Source organism: Cuculus canorus, chromosome 7 (genome assembly GCF_017976375.1).
Source record: "Cuculus canorus isolate bCucCan1 chromosome 7, bCucCan1.pri, whole genome shotgun sequence".
Classification (NCBI taxonomy): domain Eukaryota; kingdom Metazoa; phylum Chordata; class Aves; order Cuculiformes; family Cuculidae; genus Cuculus; species Cuculus canorus.
In genome coordinates, this window is record NC_071407.1 from 2353663 (window position 1) to 2379727 (window position 26065).

Genomic DNA, 26065 nt, shown 5'->3' on the forward strand with positions numbered 1-26065 from the left:
GTTAACACATTTATAACCGCTCCAGCCCAGACACAGAGGGAGAACTGTAACACGTACTCGCCGTTGGGTTACGCACACACAGACGAAACTGCTGCAGGACGGTCAAGCACAGCCCCAGAATGTTTAACCTGCATAAAGGGCTTTAAGTTTAAAATGAAACGAAATAAAACCAGCCTTTAACTGCACATACAGCTTTGCTACCACCTCTGGTGGCCAAGCCAAAAGTATTAGGTAGAGTTAACTTTGGCTGACACCACAGCATTTACGGTTTAATTTCCTGATACTTAAAACATAATTTCTTAAAAAATATCTGTATCTTGAATATACCGGGAACGGCTCCTCATTGCTCTACCGACAGCTGTGTTTTTGAACACACGTTTCACAGATTTTTCTCCTCCTGAACTCAACTCTACGCAGCAGCACCCACAGCACCTCGGCAAAAACCTCCCTCCCTCGGACAAAGGTGTCGCCAGACATTTCTGGCAAGGTGGCCTCTCACAGGTAACCGGCACGTCGAGCTAAAATAGATTAGAATCATAGAATTGTTAAGGTTGGAAAAGACCTCTAAACTCATCCAGTCCAACCACCAGCCCAGCCCCACCGTGCCTGATAAACCACATCCCCAAGTGCCACGTCTACAAGTTTTTTCAACCTCTCTGGGGATGGAGACTCCACCGCTGCCTCTTCCAATGCTTCAGCACTCTTTCAGCAAAGAAATTGTTCCTAGTATCCAAACTAAACCTCCCCTGGTGCAACTTGAGGCCATTTCCTCTCCTCCTCGATAAGTTGCTTCTCTAGTTACTTTGTCCAGGTGTCCCCAGGAGGTCACTTGGTGTGGCAGTTCAGCTTCTCAGGGGGGAAAACGCAGGACTGGGCAGTATCTCTAGCGAATTACTAGGAAGCATAGAACGGTTTGCATTGGAAGGGTCAAAGATACCAAAATCAGTACAATGGGTCAGACTCCAGCTGGTTGGTGACCTCTGGCTAGTGTGACAAAAACCCTTCGCAAATATTTTATTCTGGGACAGTTAAACACCTTCCTCTGAGCCCTCTGGCTCCAGTTATTGTCACTTAAAAGTTATCCAGACCACAGTATGGTCCAACATACGACTTCTTTTTAGGCACAATCACCTACAATTCTTATGTTTTTAATACGACACAAACCCAGGCCACGTTATACACATAATTAAAACCGAAAACACTTCAGGCGAACAAGTTAAGCTTTCGCTGGAGAGCCAGCTGTAGTGCAGGTGTGCTCAAAAGATTCCCGAGTCGGATTTATGATAAAACATTTACAAGAGGTCCTAAAGCTTTGTGGGCTTTTGTAGCATTCTGCAAAACATCACTCTTGTGTTTAATTGGGAACGTATCGAGTGGCAGGAGATTAAGGTCATACACCTTGAAGAGTTTTCTGTGGGGGAATAAGGAGAGAGGGGGTTTATAGAGGAGTAGAGCGGTACAAAAGGCACAAAGCAAAGAAGGTCACGTACATGTCAGCCTGTACCGTGAGGCAAACAAGAGGCGATGGCACTCAGAGAAGAGCTCGTGGACCTTGAGATAAAGCAGTAAGAACCAGAGTTTACTATGGTAAGGCCAGCTGAAAGGCCCAAACAAGGCTGCAGCACTGCTGGGGAAAAACTATTGGTGTCTCCCCGAGGAATTTCAAGCGGTTTCAGCCATGAGCACAAAGGGACCCATTGTCTGCAGCTCTCTGCTACCCAGGTGACTGCGTATTTCTGTGTGGGTATGTATGTGTGTGCGACATGGATGCGTTAGAGTGAGTCTAGAGGAGACCACAAAGCTGATCCAAGGGCTGGAGCACCTCCCATACCAGGCTGAGAGAGTTGGGGTTGTTCAGCCTGGAGAAGAGGAGGCTCCAGGGAGACCTTAGAGCAGCTTCCAGTGCTGAAAGGGGCTCCAGGAAAGCTGGGGAGGGACTTTTTCCAAGGGCCTGGAGAGCTAGGACGAGGGGGAATGGTTTAAATTGGAAGGGGAAAGATTTAGATTGGACACAAGGAAGAAATTCGTCGTTGATGAGGGTGGGGAGGCCCTGGCCCAGGTTGCCCAGAGCAGTGGTGGCTGCCCCATCCCTGGAGGGGTTCCAGGCCAGGTTGGATGGGGCTTGGAGCCCCTGATCCAGTGGGAGGTGTCCCTGCTCATGGCAGGGGGACTGAAATTAGATGATCTTTTAGGTCCCTTCCAACCCAAACCATTCTATGATTCCACGTACAACATGCATGAGTCACACAGACAGTATGGAAATGCAGATCTCCAATTCCTTTCTGTATCTCCACTCCTCTGACTACTTCTAAAGAGATCTGCAGTCTCTTTGCCAATCCACAGTGGCGAAACTGGAAGAAAATAATTACATGCAAAAATACCCACTTAGTCAAGTGGAGATTTCCTCTCCGCGTGCGTGCAAGTACGTAATTCCTCTCCCATTGTGTCCCAGAGACAGCGATTGTCCCCAGAACAGCCAGTTAGGTTCCAGCCACCTTATCAGTTTGCCAAGCACACAATTAAGATCTCAACACCAGCCTACGTCCTCACCTTATCCCTGCCACAAGATTTCCCTGATGCTTTTTTCTTACGTGACTGCGTGCTGCGCTCTAGGTCCAAAGTTTTGGTGGGGACACGAGAGTGAAGACAGAAAACAAAGCGAGAGCTCCCTGCGAGATAAGGTTCCTCCAGCCACGCGGGATGGACGCACCCATAATTGCCCTCCCGGTGCCACTATCTGCTGTGGGCAGCAAGGTTCTCCTCGCCACGGCTGCTCTGGACTGCACCATAAATCTGCGGCAACAGCTGTTTCCACATCTTCAAACAAAGCCAGGGCTGCGATAACGGACTGAAATTCTCCGCGCCAGAAGTGAGATGCAGACAGAAATGGGGCACCACTTCAGATGGCCAAACACACACAGTTAGGCAAGCAGGTAGGAGGAAAAGGACAGAAAAGTGACCTTTTCCCATCAAGAATTGCACATTTGTTTTGTTTCCCTACAAGCTATTTTTGCTGGCATCGTGACATACAAAACATTTTGACCTTTCTAAGGAAACTGTTCTTAAAGCAGTGAAAATTACTGCGAGGGTGCGTTCGAAAAAACAGAGCAATCAGGCATTTTAAAGTTTATCTAACTTTGTCACCTCTCAGCTTTGTCACCACTAAACACAACCAGCCTGGGGCCAGTTTAATGGTTCCTGTAGGGTACCCCTGCACCCAGGGAGAAGAGACCTCTGGAAAACGTATCATTGTCTTTAACAACTCTGCTCCTTCCTGCTGCAGCCGCACAACCTGGAAAAGGAAGGCTTTCCAAAACAAGGGTATTTTGTCTAAGCCTCAAGAGCCCAAAGCTTTAGGGGCTCCCGGAGAGCAGCTCTGCAGAGCTGGGGGGGTTCCCAGGTACACACACAGAGCCACAACGTTGGCAAAGTGACAGCAGGAACCGAGTCTCGCAGGCAATGACGTGATGTTATGTTCTTTACTTTCATTATAATTCACCGTTTCAGCTCAACTTCAACCAACCTCCCCCTGAAAAATTTCGCAAAGCCGCTGCAAACGTTTAAGGCTCTCCAAAAATTCAGCCAGAAAGAAGAGGAAATTCCATGCGAAAGGGCTGAAGGAGGAATTTCTGCTAGATAACAGGAAAGATGCAGCTGAGTTTGGGCTGGCACTTCCCCTTACTGCTTGTGTGAACTCCCCAAAGGAGTTCAAAGAGGTTTCCTATTGATGCCAAGGGGCTGCCTGAACAGAAGGGTAACCGGTAAAAAAGGGCCAAAGAATTAGAACGGGAACATGAGAAAACTATTTTCTTTTGAGTTCCTCTTCAAGAACAGGAACAGGGAATTCATTCCCACTTGGAAGGTAGGATTCTGCCACATTTCATGCAGTGTGTGTTAGCAAAGCTATCCTTGCTTATTAAGGCAAATCTCCTCTCTCTCCGTCCTTTAAAACAAAATGCAGAAAGGCTACTGGAAGTTTATTCAGGGTCTTGAAAAGAGAAGGCATGGGGGTGAAGATGGGATCCTGCTATGCTTGGAACGTGAGGTATGTCTGACCAGAAACACCAGGGAAGCGTAGAGATAAAAGTCATGACTTCATTGCATTGCTGGTTAATACCTCAAAATGATAAGCCCTAGGTGAAGAAAGGACCCAGCGTGTGATGGCATTTGTCACAGAGCAGTAGGAGAGAACAGAAGAGACGTGACTGCCGATGGCCGAGACCTGGTGTACGGCCAGGTCTGCAAGGGGGTGCCGTTTTTAGCTTGAGACAAAGGGGTGCGGGTGTCGTGGCGGAGCGCACGGGTGACAGCACAGTGTGGAAAGGCACTGCTCGGAGCCTGCCAAGCCTCTTGTGCCACCCTTTTTTAGGAACTGAGGTGAGAAGTTAAAATGGGGGGAGATAACAGCAAAAGAATCATAGAATCGTGGAATGGTTTGTGTTGGAAGCCAAAAGCCCATCCAGTTCCACCCCTGCCATGGGCAGGGACACCTCCCATCGGATCAGGGGCTCCATCCAACCTGGCCTGGAACCCCTCCAGGGATGGGGCAGCCACCACTGCTCTGGGCACCCTGGGCCACGGCCTCCCCCCATCACAGGAGAACATTTCTCATCTCAATCTCCCCTCTTTCAGCTGAAAACCATTCCTGCTCGTCCTATCCCTGCACTCCCTGACCAAGAGCCCCTCCTCAGCTTTCCCGTAGGCTCCCTTTAAGTTCCAGCTTTGATCTGAGGGCTGCGAAGCCATGAATCGCTGATGGAAGGTCCACGGCTGTCAGGAGGAAGAGGAGCTTTGATAGCAGAACAAGGAGCAGCTGCTGGAGGCACAGCACATTGCAGCTGCAGCCTGAAATCCATGGCAGAAGGAGATTTGATACATGGAAGGGCTGCAGGTGCCTGTTGGAGCATCTGGGCAAAGAAGGGTTTCTCCTAGATTTTTTGGGTGGAAAAACAGTCATTTCAGTCCCAGGACAGAGCGCTTAGAAACAGGATCAATGCGAGCTTAGATTTTTGCAGCAAATACTGCGGGTACAGAAATCCCCAAGCAGGATCCCATCTCCTAACAGGTTTAAATAAACACCTATAACAAAATAAAACCCCGAGCAAACCCACAGAGACATCACACCATGTATGGAAACACAAAGGGCTTTAGAGGCTAAAATCCAAACCGGGAAGCCAAATAACTAGGTTTCCCAAAGAATCTTATTCCCATTCAACGCTACAAGTCTTTTCCACATAGGAAAATGATCTATTTATGTTTCATTAGTGCCAGTTTTGTGTACACCAATAGACTGTGGGTATATAGGAGAGAGGGGAGTATGCAACGCAGCTGTGAGCTTTCTTGGCTAATTACTTGTTTTCTCTTTCTGAGCAAAATAAATACAACAACAAAATTCAACAGGGCATAACGTCACATCTATTAAGGCTGTACATTTTCCACCAGACTCCACTGGTATTTGTCGTAGCCACGCTTAACCTAAGAAACCCAGTCTATGGCACCATTCATGAGCAGGAGGTGCAGTGACCTTAACAAATACTTACGGCCTCAAGTTGCACCAGGGGAGGTTTAAATTGGATACTAGAAAAAACATCTTCACTGACAGAGCGGTGAAGCCCCGGCAGAGGCTGCCCAGGGCAGTGGTGGAGTCTCTCCATCCCTGTAGGCGTTCAAAAAAATGTGTAGATGTGCTGCTTTTGGACATAGTTTAGTAGGCACAGTGGGGTTGTGTTGATGATTGGACTGGAAGATCTTAGAGGTCTTTTCCAGCTTTAATGATTTGGTGATTCTATGATTCTACACGCTAAAGCAAATAAAATAATAGCCTGGCTTGATCTGGAGCGATGGAAGGTAGTGATGCCAGGAATGCCAGTTAAACTGATGTTAAAGTATTTTAAAGACCCCTCTCTTCAGCATCAGAAGACATTTTGTCCTAAGTCTGGGAGCCTGTTCCATCCCCTCCCCGTGAAAGATTTTATAGAAAACCAGAGCCTCAGCTGGGTTACTTTCAAAACAAAAAACCACCACCGCCATTTATTTCAGCTTCAGTTCCTGATAATGAGAAATGTTCCATGTTCTGCAAATGCTTTTGGAGTTCAAAACACCTCAAACACATTCAAACTGTGATTTGAAAACCAAACCACTGCAGCACTGAATACCCTCGAGCTTAACAACACCCTGGGCAGCAGCCGCACTGCAAAGCTTTACAAGATGAAACAAAAGAAAGTTCTCATAAATGCTTTGCAAATGCTAACTCCTAAAACACCGCCCATAGCAGGGTGTACTTGCACTAAGTAGTAACAGATCCTTTGGGTCCCAGGTTGCCAACTGGCAAAGCCTACTGGTGTTCATATATTTTGGAAACAGGTCCCAGACAGGTCCTTAGAGCAGACTGCTTTGTGGACGATTGCCTCACGGAACAACGACTTCAGATGAATTCTTGAAACTCTTGTAGGTTTTGCTTGCAAGCCACCTTCCAGAGGTTGACTCAAGTCACAGAAGTCCTCTTTTGAAGCTAGATGAGCCCTTTGTGTGTATGCACACCCCCACGCCCAAGGGTGTAGGGAACAGATTCGTAGTCATAGATGCAAATCAACTATCTTCACACCTGTCCATGCACAAGTCATTTTCCTTTGCAGTAAAGAACATTGTCCCTGAATGCTTAAATTAAGAAAAAAACACAAAAGGAAATATTTTCCATATGTTCAGCTTCACACCATAATTATTTATTAACTGAGTCCACGGACACACGATGTTACCCTTATGGGAGTTCAAACAATATTCTTGCTATTTAAAATACGGTCTTCAATTTGCCGCTAACTGGAGACATTTATGAGTCCCATATTTCACCAGCAGTAATTATTGCTCGGAGCCATGCATTCCCGATCTGTACGGATCACAGGCAGACACCTGCGTGGATGTGAAGCTCAGCTAGCCCTAACGCAGCTAAACTATTGGACAACATTCAATCCATGTGAAAGTCCAAGCAGCAAATAAAACTCACCATCCCCACTTTTTCTTTCCATTCCGTGCTATACTTGATAAAACCTCACAGAAGCCAAAGTGGTAAAGAACCGTGACTCGTAACAAGCCACAGCTGTACTTAAAAAGAGGAGAAACCCACTCACTGCACTGAGCACAGGCACAATCTGCCAAGTACAGCGACGCTATTAAACCTTCCGGACGAGGAACAAGGACCGTCTTCAGTTTTCTCACTTGAGAACAAAGGTACCAAAACTTCCTCTCGTCTTTCTTTCTCCTCTTTCCCCCTGACGTGGCCGATCGGACCGCCCTGCGGAGCTGTGACCTGTCCCTAAAGGGACTTCACTGCACAACTGCAAAATACGAGGGCACTAGGTTATCTCTCTCAAACCGCAGGGGATGGGACAACCCAGCCAGCGCTGAGCCTTCCTTCACCTATTCCTCTCCTGGATGCCACAAAGGCCATCACTGATCCCAGAAGCCCATTAGCTGTGCTTTGCTCCGGCACTTCGCTAGGGAGCAGAAGAGATGCCCTGCCAGCCAAGGATGGCAGAGCCACAGCTCTCCACAGCAGACGGGACCACTGTCCGTGCTCACAGTTCGGCACATATCACGGGGCGAGAGAGGACTGGGGAAGCTCAGTGCAACTGCTTTGTCCCATATATCCCAATGCACGACAAGGCAAAAGACCATGGATCAGGAGATAGCCTGGCCACATTGGGCACGTTTGATTGGAGCTGTACCGTTCTGGGAGTATACAGCCTATCCCTAGGCTTTACATGTCCCAGAAGTGCACGACCAGCAGTATGGTTATTGCTCTGTGAACCCTGGAAAACACCAGGAATGCCTGATGGAAGTGAAGAACTCGTTATAACGGTGTAAGCCTGCTAAAGAATCATAGAATGGGTTGGGTGGGAAGGGACCTCAAAGCCCATCCAGTCCCACCCCCTGCCATGGGCAGGGACACCTCCCACTGGCTCAGGGGCTCCAAGCCCCATCCAACCTGGCCTGGAACCCCTCCAGGGATGGGGCAGCCACCACTGCTCTGGACACCCTGGGCCAGGGCCTCATCACCCTTACAGCAAAACATTTCTTCTCAATCTTCCCTCTTTCAGCTTAAAACCACTCCCCCTCATCCTATCCCCTCACACCTCCACCAGGAGCCCCTCCTCAGCTTTCCTGTAGGCAAACAGGTATGCGAGAGGTGAAGTTGTTTGTCCTAACCCTTTCCCCAGGACTGGCGGAGTCCTGGCTTTTTCTAGTGCCCTCCAAAACCTCTTGTGAGAGAAGAGGCTGTTAATGAAGCCAACCTGTTCTTCACTTCCTTCTCCTCTGATGTGAGGCAGTCACCACCGCATTCAGCGCGAGCCATCGCTCACGTGCCGTGACCAGGAGAGACACCAATGCTAGTGAAAAATCACGCCACAAGGGTGATTCACTTCTGCTTTGATAATCTTTTAACTTACACATTTTGCCACGAAGTATTTTGATTGCTCATTTTAAATGCATACAAAAAGACAATGTAATGAGTGCCCAGAGCAGTGGTGGCTGCCCCATCCCTGGAGGGGTTCCAGGCCAGGTTGGATGGGGCTTGGAGCCCCTGAGCCAGTGGGAGGTGTCCCTGCCCATGGCAGGGGGTGGAACTGGATGGGCTTCGAGATCTCTTCCAACCTAACCCATTACATGAATCGATGAATTTAATTAAGCCATTCCTATGAAGAAAAGGTGCACATTTTGGTGCTCCAAAAAGGATACTCAAGAAAATGTGAAGCATGAGTGCTTTCCGTGGCCCAGAAAGAACATCATGTTCTACCACAAAGAAAGCAGTCATCTCAAAGAAACAGAAAGAATTCACCTCGATTACCTAAATTTGAGAAGAAAAACATCTCGACACAGCCCTGAAGTACCCAGTCAGCCAAAGCCTACAGGGATTTCAAAGGGAATTTTGCCTGGGTGTCAGCTATAGGAATGTTCCTTGATCTGCTTGGACATTAGTGTGGCATTAATCACAATCGCTCCATAAGATAATTAATGATGACATGCATTTGTTTCTTCCTTACATGGCACAGCTAACAGAAGAACCGGGTTGAAAAATTCATCATAGCAATTAAATAGGGGATGATTCCTGAATAATTAGGGTATGTGACTGCAGAACACACCGATCCATGTATTACAAATTACTACAGAACAAACAAAATACACTGATTTATACACAGAAAATAAAAACCATGTGCAGTGCTGCAGCAGAAGGGAACTTTATTGCATACTCTATGCTTTCCACTCAACAGAAACACCTGCATTAATACCCCCTTCATTAGATCCTTGCGTTCAGCTGGTTTACAGCATACAGACCTGTCTCAGAAGAGATTTTGGCCATGAAAGATTAAACAGCTGACTCAGATGCAAAAAGCTAACTGGTGGCAAGAGACCACCGTCCAGCCTCATCGATCATGACCTCCAAGATGAAAAAAGCAAAGCCTTATAGGCTGCTGCTGGGATACACAACTCGCACTGGAGCTTGGTGGCCTGCTCCACTCTGCTTTCTGTCTCCCGAGTCCTTTCCTCCTTCCAAGTGCAGCATTTAGAATCACAGAATAGTTTGGGTTGGAAGGGACCTTAAAGATCATCCAGTTCCAACTCCGTTGCCATGGAGGGTTTTACTCATGGTTAGAAAACTGCTCCCACTCTTACCGACTCCAGCACCTTCTGCAGCAGCTCCAGGACCCAACTACCTCCCAGCACTGGAGGTTTCTTGTTCTCTGGGGGCTGTAGCACTGTGGTCTCTCACCTCACCCCCTCCCCGGCTGGCAGTGAGGGTGCAGAGCCCAACTCCAGGTTGTACGTGGTGCCGCTGACAGCAGTTACAGCATCCTCTCCGCTTTACTCAACACTAGAGAGGGCTGCAAACGTTCAACCAGCTCAAGGCACTGGATGATCCCCATGCAGCTCAGTTTGCCTCGCAAACAAAGCCACGGGGGTTAGATCCACTTGGATTACAGCTTTAATTCCCAGCCAGAAGAAGGGGAAGGCCTGTACTGCTGCTCAGAGGTACAGCCTGGGCTTCACTAACCCTGCAGAGGGGCTCACCCAACATGATTTTCTTTGCCCGGCGGAGGCAGGGCATCGAGTTCTGTGTTTGGCTTGCTTCCCTGCAAGGGACTGCAGAGGTGACAAACTCGAGAACGCCTCGCAACCCCAGCAGTGTGATTCATGTTCCAATTCTGATTAAATAGAATAGACCATGCCAAACAGTTCCTAAACAGAGCACGGCCAGGCAAAGGAATGAGCCTCTGCGGTGCTAGAAGATACACAATGGTATTATGTCCTCATTAAAAACACGTCCAGTATCACCACGGCCAGACGCAGAGAGCTACAGACGTGACCGTTTAGAAGTGACAGCATGTCCACAAGCACGGGTCGCGTCCTGATGGGAATTCCCATCACTTCTCGCTCCCTTGTTATGGCTGGCGTGTGCAATAAGCCTGGCCAGAAAGTGAGCTGCTTGTCCAATAACGCTGCTTCCCTTTGTAAAACAAGGTAGAGTCAGGGCACAAATCACCACCAGGTCTATGCCAGTTGCTACAGATTTTGTCGTGGAAGCCCAGGCATTTGATTACATTTTAAATATCAGTTTGGTCAACTACAATGATTCCTTCTATAGGCCGGTTACCGAACAGAGATGAGTTAATGGATTTTTGTTTTTATTCTAAAAATAGATGTTTGGACCCCTGTGAGAATGGTAAAAGCAGTAAATAAAAAAAGAAGAGAAAATTAAAAAACCTGACAGACCTCCCGCAGTTCTACGGCTCTGGTTGTATCTGCCTACTACCCAAAGGAATAAAAAAAAAGGGTGTATTTAGTGTTTTAAAGAACATCAGGTACACGAGGCAAATAAGACAGGGCTTCACAGAAAGCCCAGAGGCCGAGTGTGGCCACGGCTCCCGTCTGTGCCAGTGCACATCATCACCTGCAGCCCAGGACGGAAAACTTGTACTGCTCTTAGAATCATAGAACCATTGAGGTTGGAAAAGATCTCTAAGCTCATCCAGTCCAACCATCAGCCCAACCCTACTGTGCTGCTAAACCGTGTCCCGAAGTGCAATGTCTACGCATGTTTTTAACACCTCCAGGGATGGAGACTCCACCACCTTCATCACTTTTCCGGTAAAGAAATTGTTCTCAATATCCAACCTAACCCGGCTCTCACACAACCTGAGGCCATTTCCTCTCATCCTATCACTTGTTACTTGGGAGAAGAGACCAACACCCACCTCTCTACAACCTCCTTTCAGGAGTTGCAGACACTGATGAGGTCTCCCCTCAACCTCTTCTTCTCCAGACTACACAACCCCAGGTCCCTCAGCTGTCCATGTTGTCCACATCTCCTAGCTTTCCGTAAGCCTCTTCCAGGCCAGTCTCCACACCTCCTCTGCCCTACTGCCTGCTTGCTCCAGCCTGGAAAGGTCGCTGGTGCAGACAGACCACAGCAACCTCTCTTTGTGATCTCTGTGCTCACCTCATTGGTACAAAGCAATTCCAATATTCCTCCATAAGCAGTAAACTGGGCCTTTGGCTTATTTGTCAAAAGTGAAAGGAGATGGCATCCAAATATGTTTTCTTATGTTTTCAGCTTCAAAAAAAAAAGGGGGGAAAAAACACACTCCTGGCCCGTGGCTTCAATAGAAACCGATGGCGATTTAGCTGTATTCCATTAAATAAGAATTAATACCACTAATCTTGAATTGAGACATTGGCTCCTGCCCAAAAGACAACAAATCTATGCTTCAAGCAGAGTATCAAGACAGTGGAATAAGTCAGGAGTTGCTGGAAAGACCTCTGCAAAGTTGCATCAAGCCAAAGAAAGCTTCTCTCTGACATTGAAAAGAATGAGTAACAATTACAATACTTGAGAGTCGTTAAGGTTAGAAAAGACCTCTAAAATCATCAAGCCCAGCCATCAACACAATCCCTGCCTACTAACCCTTGTCCCATCTACGTATTTTTAACCCTTCCAGGGATGGAGACTCCACCACTGCCCTGGGCAGCCTCTTCCAACGCTTCATCACTCTTTCAGTGAAGACATTTCCCCTAATATCCAATCTAAAACTCCCCTGGTGCGACTTGAGAACACAGAATTTGAGGTTATGAAAGAGAAGAGGGAAGTCATTCTCCTTCCTTCAAATCAAGGGTGAAGTACGGCATCAGAATAAGCCTTAAGCACAATCAACACTGAGGGGAAAAAAAATAATCATCAAATCTTCTCAGTGACTCACACCCTGAGTACCTTCTAGACTGTGAAACCCAGAGGTGAGCAGGTAGAAAAGGAGATGCACCGCAGCTGTGGCTCCTCTTGTAACCGATATTGCCAACTGCCCACAGCAAATGCATCCAGCGGGGCTCCTGGTGTAGAGTATGGCTTAAGATGGAAGAGATTAATATTTTATACAGCAGAAGTATCGTAAAGATATGTCAAAGGACGGACAAAACATGCAAACAAAAATGTAACTGTGGCCGCTCATAGAATCTATTTAAGAGCTGAATTGGTACCCACCGGAGAGTGTCACGGAGCGCAGTGACATTATTCTCAGACTAAGACAAAGAGTATAAGATTCTGGTCCTAAAATTAATAGCTGTGTTTACAAGCTCGTTAAGATGCAGCCTATTTTTACTCAGTGAATCATTGCCCTTCTTTACAAATGATATGTCATTAATCTTCGCAATGCACACAAGTCTCAGCAGAGTTGCTCTGCTTACATACCAGATCTAAAGTTCTAAGGCTAAACTATTCATCACAGCGTTCAACTTTATTCAAATCTGCACTTATTGGAAGATGCCGTTTCCTCACATTCTCTTAAATCAAAACAACCGATTCCTGTCAAGCTCTTCCTCTCCCTTTTCCCCCCTCCCCAGAGGAAAACCAGTAGGGCTTACAAAGAGCAAAATTCTCTCCAGTGCAAGGTTATGCAATGCTAAAAATTAGCTTTATCCGCCAGCTGAATATCATCTACCAAAATCAAATGATCTTAGAGATATTAGAGAAGTTAACACATCAGTTGTTGTGGGTTTTAACACATGTTCATGGTGATTTGTGATCAACCCAGACTGAAAGGCCTGACAGTAACGGTGCAGATCTACGTTAGTGAAGCGTCTGGATACCTCATCACATTTTTAATGAAAAAAGCAAAAATTCCTTAAAAAATGCTCTTTCCACCACTATTTCCTGGAATTAGGTGCCAGGCCCTCAAAGTACATCCATAAAATGTGACTTTTTCACCACTGGCAGGCAAGAGCCTGGGATGTGGAGCATTTACTTTCACTGATCAGCAATTGCTCAAATTGCCTCTGCCAATAAATTGTTCACCTTCGGGGACTATTCCTGCCTGAAATGCGTTACCTGCATCAGGGTTTGCAGGCTGGCTTCTCCAGTTGGAGCCCGCACTCTCTGATCTACACAGGCACAACTGCAGCCTTCCACGCTCCCTCTTGCAAAAGGTGATGCTGCATCCTGATATCAGAGGAATAACCTCAAGGACGGGGATTAACAAAGGGCAGAGCTCAAAGCTTTGCTGCCCAACCTCCTATCTGGCCCTAGAATCTGCCAGATCTCTTACATTTGGCTCTTCCTTGCACAGATCATACATTTTAACAGAGCTTAATATCCAGTATTTCATTCCCAATTTTAATTCCTTCTCTACTCATTGTATAAAAAAGCGATATAATTAAAAGAAAACAATAAGTATTCTTAAACATTTATACTCCAAACAAACGCATGCCCTGTCCTCACCCTGTAAAATAAAGCTTCTAAACAAGCTCCATGCCATAGCACAGCTGGAAAAGGTTTGCTTAAAAATATATCCAAATCATCCCTTTGCAAAGGGTTTCTAACATATAGAGTTGAGCTCTGTTTTGGAAGGGTCACGGCACACTCATAAGTCTTAAGAAGCTGCCTTCTATTTGTTCTAAAGTTTCCAGTTACCAGTTTGTTTATACCGACCACCACAAGGAGGTCTGAGAGAGGTCACTCAAGAAATAATAGAGTTCTCTGTCTAGTTTCCCAACTATGCTCACGCAGACAGTTTACTTCCATCGCTTGACTCCATAAATAATCCCTATTATTCAACCTGTAAGCTGCTAATAATCAAGAATAAACTATTAGCAACTTAACGTTAATCATGGAATGGTTTGGGTTGGAAGGGACCTCAAAGCTCATCCAGTTCCAAGCCCCTTCCATGGGCAGGGACACCTCCGACTGGACCAGACTGCTCAAAGCTTCATCCAACTTGGTCTTGAACACCTCCAGGGATGGGAGAAATGGATCATGGATGATGACACGCTAGCAAGGTTAAACATTAAAGCATTGTGCAATCATACCAGGCCACTGCTTGTAGACAATGTTTGCAGTGCAGGGTGCCACGACACGGCTACAGGCAGAGCGTGGCTCCTACCTGTCCTACACGCATTGGCAGGCACTCCGGGCACCTAATATTTATGATACACAGTAAAGAGATGTCTTCCCCATGAGAGCTGGAGGCAAATAGCATTCCAGAAAAGGAAGAGAAAACAATACACTGAATCCTTCAACGTTTGTTACTTCATTGACTTTTCACAGCCAAGTAAACATTTTGCAGCTGGAGATCTGCATGAGCCAGAGGAACGAATGGCCCGAAACCTACTAGAGATTGCAGGTCAGGCCGTTTGGTGAAAGAGATAGATCCTGTGCATGTATGCATGGACAGAGGCAAGTATTTAGTGAACAGGTCCTGAAGAACAATTGCCTGAAACCACCCTTTTTTTCTTCCCTTCCCCCAGGGACTGGCAAGGTTTGGGGGCAGATTTGAGTTGGGTTCATTTTTAGCACACGGTGGCCAACAACCTACTGATATCTATCATGCTGCTTGAAGGCATTCGAAGCGATGGTTGACCTCACAACAGCCTCAGATGGTCAGAGATTTGATGGGTAAACTTGAACAGTGCCCATTCTAACAGTGTTCACCTGGGACCTTGTCTTTCAACCCTTGGCGCAACCTTGGCTGGTTTTGCCCATCCTCAGATGTCTCAGGGATGGCTCCTTCGAATACTGCCATCAGCTGGCAAGTTCCAACGCTTCTCATTCAAAAGAAGTCTGACCAGATGATCAAGGGCGGTAATTTTCTACTCCACTCTCATGAATCCTCACCTGGAGCCCTGCCTTCAGTTCTGGAGTTCTCAGCAGAGGAAGGGCATGGAGCTCTTGGAGTGAGTCCAGAGGAGGCCACGGAGATGATCTGAGGGCTGGAGCCCTTCTGTACAAGGGCAGGCTGAGAGTGTTGGGTTTGTTCAGCCTGAAGAAGAGAAGGCTGCGGGGAGACCTTAGAGCAGCTTCCAGTGCTGAAAGGGGCTCCAGGAAAGCTGGGGAGGGGCTCTGGATCAGGCAGGGCAGGGAGAGGACGAGGGGAAACGGTTTACACTGAAAGAGGAGAGAATGAGATGAGATCTTAGGAAGAAATGTTTTCCTGTGAGGGAGGGGAACTCCATGAGCAACCTAATCCAGTGGGAGGTGTCCCTGTTGATGGCAGGTGGGTGGAACTGGATGGGCTTTGAGGGCCCTTCTAACTGGATGACCTTCATGGTCCCTTCCAACCCAAACCATGCTATGATTCTATGATCTGAAGAGGCATCACATGAACTAGAAGCAGCAGACTCTGCTCTACAGACCATGGCATCATCCCTCTTCCCCCTCACCTGTGCTTTGTTCCATTGTTTCATTTTAACCTGCAACTCCATGGTTTTTATTTTAATGAAATAAAACACCCATCATCTTTGCCATATTTTCTTTAGAATGCCTGCTTTCATTTTGCTTTCCCTGCCCGATCTTTCTCGCAAAGCGCTATGCATGTTTAAAATCCTCCAAGCAAAATAATTACAAAGATAATCCAGCTGAGTGTAATCAAACTGCAGGGTTCTTTATTTTCCTGGGCTTTTAATTTAATTTCACATCCTGTGGTCTTAAAGAAATATTAGGATTATATCATCTTGTTATTGTTTAGATTACGTGCCTGTAAAAATGAGAAGTAATTCTATTCTTGCCCACTGCCGCACAGAAAACTCATTCAGCACAGAGAACAGGTCTGAAATAGACAGCATAGAATCATAGAATGGGTTGGGTTGGAAGGGACCATGAAGGTCATCCAGTCCAACCACCCCACAGCAAGCAGGGACATCTTCGACTGGATCGGGTTGCTCAGAGCTCCACCCAACCTGACCCTTAATGTTTCCAGGGATGGCGCATCTAGGGGAAGATCTCATGAATGAGCACAAGTTGGATCCTGAGCTCGCCATTTCATTGGCAAAATAAAGAAAAAAAAAAGGATAGAAGGTCAGTAAAGGATAGATAGAAGGCTGTAAAGGAAGAGAAACCCTGGTTTATGGACTGCATCAAAGGAAGCATGGTCAGCAGGGCCAGGGATGGGATTCTCCCCCTCTGCTCCACTCTCATGAGACCCCACCTGGAGCCCTGTGTCCAGTTCTGGAATCTCCAACATAAGAAGGAGATGGAACGCTTGGAACGGGTCCAGAGGACGCTACAAAGATGATGCGAGGACTGGAGCACCTCTGCTGTGAGAACAGGCTGAGACAGTTGATGTTGTTTAGTCTGGAGAAGAGAAGGCTCAGGGGAGACCTTAGAGCAGCTTCCAGTGCTGAAAGGGGCTCCAGAGAAGGGCATGGAGTGACAGGACGAGGGGGAATGGCTTTTAAGATTTAAGTTAAACATTAGGAAGAAATTCTTCACGTTGAGGGTGGGGAGGCCCTGGCCCAGGGTGCCCAGAGCAGTGGTGGCTGCCCCATCCGTGGAGGGGTTCCAGGCCAGGTTGGATGGGGCTTGGAGCCCCTGAGCCAGTGGGAGGTATCCCTGCCCATGGTGGAACTGGATGGGCTGTGAGGTCCCTTCTGACCCAAACCACTCTATGATTCTATGATTTTATAAAATAATTTGCTTTAAAGCTTTCTCGCTGCGCCAACACAGATCCTGATGTGATTTTGCAGACATTTTAACCATGGAAATAAATCCTATGGACTTTAGCACCATGACTTGCACTTAAGTTAGAGCTTCAGTCACTTTCTTTGAGTCGATACAAACCAGAAGTCATTCACAGAGTAACGCCGGTGTAAAAACAGCAGAGAAGAATCAGCTAAATAGAATCATAGAATCATAAGGTTGGAAAAGACCTTTGAGATCATCGACTCCAACTGTACCATATGGTCAGCCAAGCAATAAAAACACCACTTCTACCTCTCCACATGCAGAAGGACCCTGCCTACAACCCAGCTGTCAGCTACACTGGGATTGGAGCACATATTAATAAGTCTGAAGGCACAACTGGGGCTTCAGACCCTTCACTGCCAGCATCAAAGCCCTCTGCACGCAGTGTTCACCATCTGAGTTGCGAAAGAGAGTTCGTCGGCAGATCTCAGCGAGCAAAGCAGCACCTGGAAAGGGAACACATCACATCCAGGAGGCTGAAACAGCGCAGGTTTGGGTGTGGGGTGTGTTTTAAACAGAAACACACGTCGGCTTGGTCCAAGTGCTGCTGGTCTGGTGACGCTCTCAGCAGAGCACCCCTAAAACCGCCTCTTTCAGCTATTTTTGCCTTAGCTGTCTCAGGGTATTCTGAACTGGCACAAAAAGCTTGAGACAGTCACAAAATCACATCTATGTCTTCGATAAACACTGAAAATTCTTTTCTGGGTGGACAATTCCAGCAACACTAAGTTAAAACCTTCCAAGCAAAGCAACATATTGATAAGTCCAGGTGATCTCTTCCCAGACTGATGATTTTGCCCTTGAGGCAAGCAATCACGAGATCAAAGGAGCAGATGTAAGTAACTATTCAAACCTCCACAGGTAACATTTGTTCTAGAAGCTTTCCTCGAATAACCTGAGAGACCATCACAGCTCAGTACGAAGTATTTGTTAAGGTGCCTACAAACCCAACAAGATATCAATTGGGCTACAAAACCCCGGTTCCACAGCAACACCACACGTGAAGGGCCGTAGTCCTCTCTGTCCGGTACAGAAGCCTATGTGGAAGAGCTCTTGGTTGCTCCAACACTGCCACATCCCAAGACCTGCAACCCATGACTACCAATGGGTCTAACTCCAGATGAAGAGAGTGGACACCGAGAGCACAGCTACAGCAGCTCTAACTCGCTCTGCACCACGTCTGTTATAAGAAACGCACAGAAAGGGATTTCAAGCCAGTTACACTTGCTCTAAGCCGGTATGGTGATGGAAACAAATCCCATCCTAAGGAGAGACCTTGAAATCATTCAGACTTATGCATTCTTCTCACAAAGACCTGAAGAACCCTGTTTTCTGAATTTCCTTGATAAAAATCACAGAATCTTGGAACGGTTTGGGTTGGACTTTAAAGCCCATCCAGTCCCACCCCCTGCCATGGGCAGGGACACCTCCCACCGGATCAGGGGCTCCAAGCCCCAACCAACCTGGCCTGGAACCCCTCCAGGGATGGGGCTTCCATGACATCTCTGGGCACCCTGGGCCAGAGCCTCCCCACCCACACAGCAAAACATTTCTTCCTAAGATCTCATTTCAATCTCCCCTTTTTCAGCTGAAAATCATTCCCCTCATCCCATCCCTGCACTCCCTGACCAAGAGCCCCTCCCCAGCTTTCCTGGAGCCCCTTTCAGCACTGGAAGTTGCTCTGAGGTCTCCCCGCAGCCTTCTCTTCTCCAGGCTGAACAAACCCAATACTCTCAACCTGTCCGTGTACAGAAGGGCTCCAGCCTCGGATCATCTCCATGGCCTCCTCTGGACTCACTTCAACAGCTCCATGTCCTCCCTGTGCTGAGGACTCCAGAACTGAAAAATGAAATGAAATATTCTGGATTCTTCTGGATAATTTTTTTTTTCCCAGAAATGGTTACAGGCTTAAAAAGGAATCTCATTTTTTTAAACTGCTGCCTAAAAGCCCCCTGTTGCATCTGAAGTAACGGCTGATTTCATCCTTGTGATGTTTTTTTTAAACCTATTGCAGTGGTGAGAGCTTCTCTTCCAGAAAGAAAACTGAACTGAGTCACGGCATGCAACCTTCCTCTGCTTACAGAGACAACACTTCCCTTACACTTTGGTTTTCTACTAAGGAACAAGAGGACAGGACCTCAGATTCTCTGCTTTCAAAGTGCCAGTTAATGAAGTTGCTCAAGTTAAGTTGCAATAATCATATTCTCCATGGGGTTTTGGCCGTCGCTATAGTCACCTTCTTTCCTTCAAAATATGCTTTCCATTGTTGTCCTGCCCCTTTTTCCAATTGCTCCATGGCCAAGTTCTTGGAAAGCAATCACGCTTCTTGTTTAGGATTTATTGCTAGGCTTTTGCCAATAAGGTCATGCACAAATCTCTCCTGAGATCATCCCGCAAAAGAAAGCTAAAAATACTGATGAAACTAAAAGAAAGCTAAAAATACTGATGAAAGCAACTGATGAACAGGCGCATTTCACGCATCCTATGGCATCAGTGTGTGTTCATCGAAAGATTCTGAGATATAGAAAGGAGGGGTGCCCCTTCAGGCCAGGCCAATCAAAGGTGCCATAAATAAGTTTATTTTAGAGTTCCACTCTACCTAAAAATCCACATTTGTTGTGTTTTAGTGGTTGAAGGGTTCCCCCCCCCCCCTTTTACCACGTTTACATGGTATAGTTTGCACTTTAGAAACTTTAGGTCTGAGAAAAACAATAGTTTCTCTTCCAGACTGGCTGGTTTCAAAGTAATATCTGCAATGACTAACTTTGTCATCACTAAAACTTTAAAGCGGAGGGAATTGTCTGTCTGTCTGTACAAAACAGAAAGGATTTTGCAACTTCAGAGTCAAGTTCTATTTCGGTTTTGGAATGTGTTTTAGGTTGTCTAAAAAAGTTCACACAGCGAAGCAGGGGGTAACATGAAAGAAGGCTGATCCTGCGTCTAGGAGGGAACAGATCATGAGTATCCAGGTAACCACTATGCCTTGGTCGTGGTTATTGACCATGTTGGTTGGTTGTCATGCAAACACCATGGTGTAACCATCAGCCTCTCTCTGAAAGCCTTGTCTTTTACCAGATTCATGACTCTACGGATGTGTTTTAAAGCTTCTCAGGGCTAGGACTGATAAAATTCCTCCAAAATATTGGGAGTCTCAAGCCACACCTCAAATCCTGGGTTCAGTTTTGGGCCTCTCACTACCACAAAGACATTGAGGGGCTGGAGCGCATCCAGAAGAGGGCAATGGATGGGGAAGGGGCTGGAGAACGAGTCTTATGAGAAGCAGCTGAGAGACCTGGGGCTGTTTAGCCTGGAGAAAAGGAGACTGAGGGGAGACCTCATGGCCCTCTACACCTCCTGGAAAGGAGGCTGAGGCAAGGTGGGTGCCAGTCTCTTCACCCAAGTAACAAGCGATAGGAAGAGAGAAAATGGCCTCAAAGTGCACCAGGAGAGGTTTAGATTGGGTATTAGGAAACAGTTATTCATGGAAATGGTTCTCAGGCCCTGGCAGAGGCTGCCCAGGAAGGTGGTGGAGTCCCCATCCCTGTACGTGTTTAAAAGATGGGGAGATGAGGTGCTCAGGGATGGTTTAGTAGTGCACAGGTATGGCTGGACTGAATCTCAAAGGTCTTTTCCAACCAAGAGATTCTCTGATTCTTGGTCTCTCCTGGACCCCTCTGTTGGCTCTGATGATGTCCTCTCTCAAACAACCTTAAACTGGGAAAACTAACAGGCATTCATTCACCAGCCTGGATCCGCCACTAGCAGGAATTATCTCCATCACTAAGGGCTGGATGCATCCGTGGTTCAGATACAATTGCTGAGACTCAAACAACAAAGCTAATGAAAAGATCCAGATAAATATTCCCCCACCTCCCAATGTGGAGTTCTTACTCAAAATGACTGCAATTAATATTTTGCTCTTCTTTTTATGATTCTCATCTTTCTTGTCTTCCCTTCCCTGCTTATACTTTTCCCCAGGCAATATGAGCTGGTCTCAAACACCTCTTTCATTCCTATAATTAAACCAGATGTATTTTCTGTTCAGTTCCTACAAGGGACCAGCGATTGGTGAAATGGGATTTTGCATGATAAATGATAAAGAAATGATAAATTATAATTGAGGAACCAGCATAAATTATACCTAATAAATTACAAATGAACTTTCAAATACAATAAAGCTCCATTTTTTTTACATGTGCATATTGGCAGACTTCTGAGTATAACAGGTAACTTAGTTTTGTGTCAGAAGTGTCATATTCTGCAATAACATGACTATAGAATGGTTTGAGTTGGAAGGAACCTCAAAGATCATCCAGTGCCACCCCCTGCCATGGGCAGGGACACCTCCCACGGGATCAGGGGCTCCAAGCCCCATCCAACCTGGCCTGGAACCCCTCCAGGGATGGGGCACCCACCACTGCTCTGGGCACCCTGGGCCAGGGTCTCCCCACCTTCATTATGAAGAATTTCTTCCTAATGTCTAATCTAAATCTTCCTCCTTCCAATTTAAAGCCATTCCCCCTCGTCCTGTCACTCCAGACCCTCATACAAATCCCCTCCCCAGCTTTCCTGGAGCCCCTTTCAGCGCTGGAAGCTGCTCTAAGTTCTCCCTGGAGCCTTCTCTTCTCCAGGCTGAACAACCTTGATGATTCCCTGATATTTAACCTCTTCTCAAAATTATTCAGTGAAATACATTTCTATACACAAACTGCATTCAATCCTTTTGTTCCTCTAATAAGATTACTTGTGTATCACATGGCATCAGTTAATCCTGGGTGTGCTTCGTATTGTGATCATCAGGATTGGAGCGCGCGTATTTGTAGAGCAGCTCTAAAACTCGCTTCCTGCTGCTTCAGCTAAAAAACTCACTTTGCATTTCAGACTGCTTCAGTCAAACTCGGTCGCAAAGGAACTTGCACAAGGGACCACAGAAAAACCGCTAGCGAGGCCAAAGCAAATGAGTTGCAAAACGTAAACCAATATTTGCTAGAAAATGTTTGTGGTGGTCACTCAGCCGTGCTTCCCAGTCCCTTAGAAAAGCCCTCCTCATTGGACTTAGCATTGCAGGTCTGCCCAAGCCGCCCTTGGAAACCTATCTGAGATGTCCTCTTGGACACAGGGTTTGCATTCCCCTCGCGATTGTGATAAAACCTCTACTTTTACCGATGCCTGCAGAGCAGATCCCATCGTTTTCCCTCTTCTGACATGAAGTACCACACCGCCGACACCACCCAAGTGAGGTAATACAGCTTCTACTTCTGACTTTACAAGCGGAAACACACGAGCATCACTTGGCTTTGGTGGTTGCCCAGCTAGATCTATTCATGGAGCCTGCAGGACCTGCAATGAACTGATTTTTAGATACCATAACCCTCAATATATGAATTTGCTTGCACTCTTGGCCTTCCATACACCATCCATCTTCTTCATCTGCCATGATACCCACCTACATTACTCCCTGCAAGTTTTAAACCCATTTTACTCAGCAGCTTGCAATGACAACTAAAAGCGTTGACGCAGACGCACTACAGACATAATATTTGCGGCTCGGATGCCAGGTACCTCACTTGAGCCTTGTTCTTCATTTCAAAACATTATGTACCCCCTACAAAAGAGCTTTAAAAATAAATAAGACTCAAAAAAAAAGTTGCTGGATACATGGTTCAAAGGGAAATTGGAAGATGGTTTGGAGTAAAGCGTGATAGAGTTCTGCCATTACAGCTGACAGCTTCTTTAATGCTATTTTAACACAGTAAAACAACATTTCTGTTACCCTCCTGCAGGGGATGGGTAGAAAAACGCCATTAAACAGCAACACATTTAAAATTCCTTGCAAAATATCAGCTTTCCAGAAACAAGGTACAATAACTGTAATTAACACCAGTCCTTTTAATCATTCCTATACTGAATCCTAACCCAGTACCGCAGTGCTGGGAGCAACAACTGTGCCCTAAACATTAAAAATGACAACAGAAAGGACTCATTCTCCATCAGAAGTCTCCGATTCAAGGGAATAACACCTTTGCCCTTAGTATTTATAGAGCTTTTTCAGGAGGCTCTCAGGACTTTACTCTTTAGCTCAGCCTCGCAAGTTCAACAGCCCGCGAGTTATATAAACATCATTTTCCAATGGCAACTATTTTCCCAGCAGAAGGATCGCTCCAGGGAAGGACTGTTTGAATGATTTCTTTTACAAAACCAATCCTGTTTTACTCCTGCTTCCTCGGGAATGACCAGAGCTGTATCCAGCCCAGCGCTTCCAGCCTTGCTAGCAGGCGCTTCAGGGAATGGTGGGAAAAAGGCTGCAGGTTGTACCGCGCCGAAAAATGCTCTGCCTAGCAAGTGATTCCAGGGAATCCAAGTTTGGGGAAAGGCTTGGGACTACATTTTATTTTACACAGAAAGTGAGGAAATAAATAGACACATAAAACCAGGTTGCAACCAGCAGAAAATTATTGCATCTCAGTGGTGATGCTGCAGCCGGGAGATGCGTTGCTTGTGCGTGGTGCTCCCCTCGGGATGGGAGATGCTCTGGGATGAGGGGGGGATGCTCAGGGAGGAGGATGCTTCGGGACTGGGAGTCAGGAATGATGCTCTAGGATGAGGCAGGGGGGCATGCTCCAGCCAAGGGACGCTCCGGGAATTGTGGGGGGGATGCTCTGGGATTGGGGGGAGGTGGAAGTGGTCCCGGACAATGCTCCAGGACTAGGAAGATGGTCTGGGGGGATGGTCCTGGACTGGGGGAAGACACTAAAGGGGATTATGCTCCAGGATGAAGGGGAGAGGGGGATGCTCTAGCAGAATGCACTGGGACTGGGTGGGGGGAATGGCTTTGGGGGGATGCTCTGGGACTGTAGGGGGAGGACGATGCTTCAGGAGTGGGAGGCAGGGATGATGCTCTGGGATGAATCGGGGGGGGGGGGGGGGGGGGGGGGGGGGGATGCTCCAGCCAGGGGATGCTCCGGGAGTTTGGGGGATTGCTCTAGGACTGGGGGGAGGTGGAAGCGGTCCCAGAAAATGCTCCAGGACTTGGGGGATGCTCCAGGACAGGGAAGGATGCTCTGGGGAGGATGCTCCAGGACTCAGGGCAGATGCTCAGGGACGAAGGGTAGAGGGGGATACTCTAGAAGAATGTTCTGGGACTGGGGTGGGGGATGCTCCCAGACTGTGGGGAGGACGCTCAGAGAGGATGATGCTTTGGAACTGTGAGGCAGGGAGGATGCTCGGAAACAAAGCAGATGTTCCAGCCAGGAGATGCTCCAGGACTTGGAGGAGGGTGCTTTGGGACTGGGGGAGGTGGAAGTGCTCCCAGACGATGCTCCAGGACTGAGGGGAGACCGTCAAGGGGGAGTCAATGCTTCGAGACTGTGAGTGGAGATGCTCTGGGGGGATGCTCAGGGAAGGGGAGAATGCTCTGGGGGGATGCTCCAGGACCTGGGGGGGGGGTGTAAATAGTCCCGGACAATGCTCCGGGACTGGGCGGGGAGATAGTCTGGGGGATGCTCCAGGACAAGAACCGCGCCTCTAGCCCCACCACAGCCCAGCCCCAGGCGCCCCAGCCGGGAATCGCGGCAGGGCACGCACCCCCCTGCGCCGAGAGCGGGGAAAAAAAGCCCTGCGAGTGGTCCTGGGGGGAGGATGCTCCGGGGGAGCCCCGTGGGTTCTGGGGGGAAGGATGCTCGGGGGAGCCCCGTGGGCTCTGGGGGGAAGGATGCTCGGGAGAGCCCCGTGGGGATTTCGGGAAGGGACGCTCGGGAGAGCCCCGCGCCGCAGCGACATCCCAGCGCATTCGTAACGCGCACCGTGCCGAGCCGCGGCACCGGCATGTCCCGGAGCACCCGGCATCGCCTCCCGGTAAACCCAGCAATCTCCCGGGGGCTCCCGGCACCTCCCAGAGCATCCAACACCTCCCGGGGGGGCACCCAGCATCACCTCTCCGGAGGGGGGGGGGCATCCAGCATTACCTCTCCCGAGGGGGGGGACGACACCCAGCAGCACCTCTCCCGGTGGGGTGGCACCCAGCATCTCCGGTGGGCAGCAGCCCCCCCTTGCTCCCCAGGGCATCCCCCCCCGCGACGCGGCTGAGCCCCCCGGTCCCCCAGCCCGGCTCCGGCTGGGACCAAAGCCCTTTTCCGCCACGGGCACGTTCGCAGCACCGTGATCTCACCTAAATCACGGCAAAGCCGGGCGGTCCCCGTGCCGCTCCGAGCCCGCCGGTCCCCCCACCCGGCACGGAAAGGTCTTTGCAGATTTGCTAAAGCCCTTTTGAATGAATGCATCTCGCAGCTGACCTTTAACAATAGGCGCTGGAATAGCTCGGTCCGTGGGACCAGCTTCGAGGGGAGGCGGGGGGGAAGGAAGAAACGGGGGAATATTGTAATCTCCGCAATCTCATTCACTTCCTTTCCCAAAGGAAAGGGGGGAAAGCGATATTTTCCCTTCTAACGCGGGTTCTGCCTCCGTTCCCAGCGCCGGCTCGGCCACATGGCACCCCGGGCACGGCTGGGCGATGGGGCGACTGCGACAAGGATGCTCCTAGCCGCCCCCTCCCCTCCCCTCTCCGTCTCACCTTCCCTGGCTTTCAGCAAGACGGTGTTGGCAACGATGTTTTCCAGCTCCATTGACGGGCTCGGGCAGCGGCACTGCAGCAGGGACGGCGTCAATCCCGAGGTTCGGAGGCTCCGGGCGACCACTCGCCCCCTGCCCCTACCGCGCTCGCCCCCAGCGCATCCTCGTCCCCAGCGCGGAGCAGCGCTCCCTGCGCCTCGCCCCGCTACTCCATCCTCCGCCCCGCCGCCGCTCCTGCCTCCCCGAACCCTCCCTCCCTCCCCCGGGTGCGGCCCCGCAGCCCCGCGCAGGCGCCACCGGGCACGCCGGGAGGTGTAGTCCTTGGAGGGGGGAAAAGACGGGAGACCGGTGGGAGGGAGCGTCCCGGGCGGGGAGGATGCGGGGGAGGATGCAGGGATGTGGGGATGCGCGGGTGCCGAGCGCCAGCCCCTGCCCTGCCCAGGGGCCCCCGGGCTCCTCTCCTCTCTTCTGCCCTGCCCGGAAACCTCCAGGTTCCCT

The 26065-nt window shown here is 48.5% G+C and overlaps 1 protein-coding gene across 1 annotated transcript in view; it reads right to left on the bottom strand.

Moving 5' to 3' along the window:
- Positions 1-25793, bottom strand: part of GRK5 (G protein-coupled receptor kinase 5) — a 170414-nt gene extending 144621 nt beyond the window's left edge. Inside the window, exon 1 of the mRNA XM_054071155.1 lies at positions 25569-25793. Within this exon, the coding sequence (XP_053927130.1) occupies positions 25569-25620 (52 nt within the window). The 5' untranslated portion in view covers positions 25621-25793. The remainder of the gene's footprint in view (positions 1-25568) is intronic.
- Between the last annotated feature and the right edge of the window lie 272 nt (positions 25794-26065).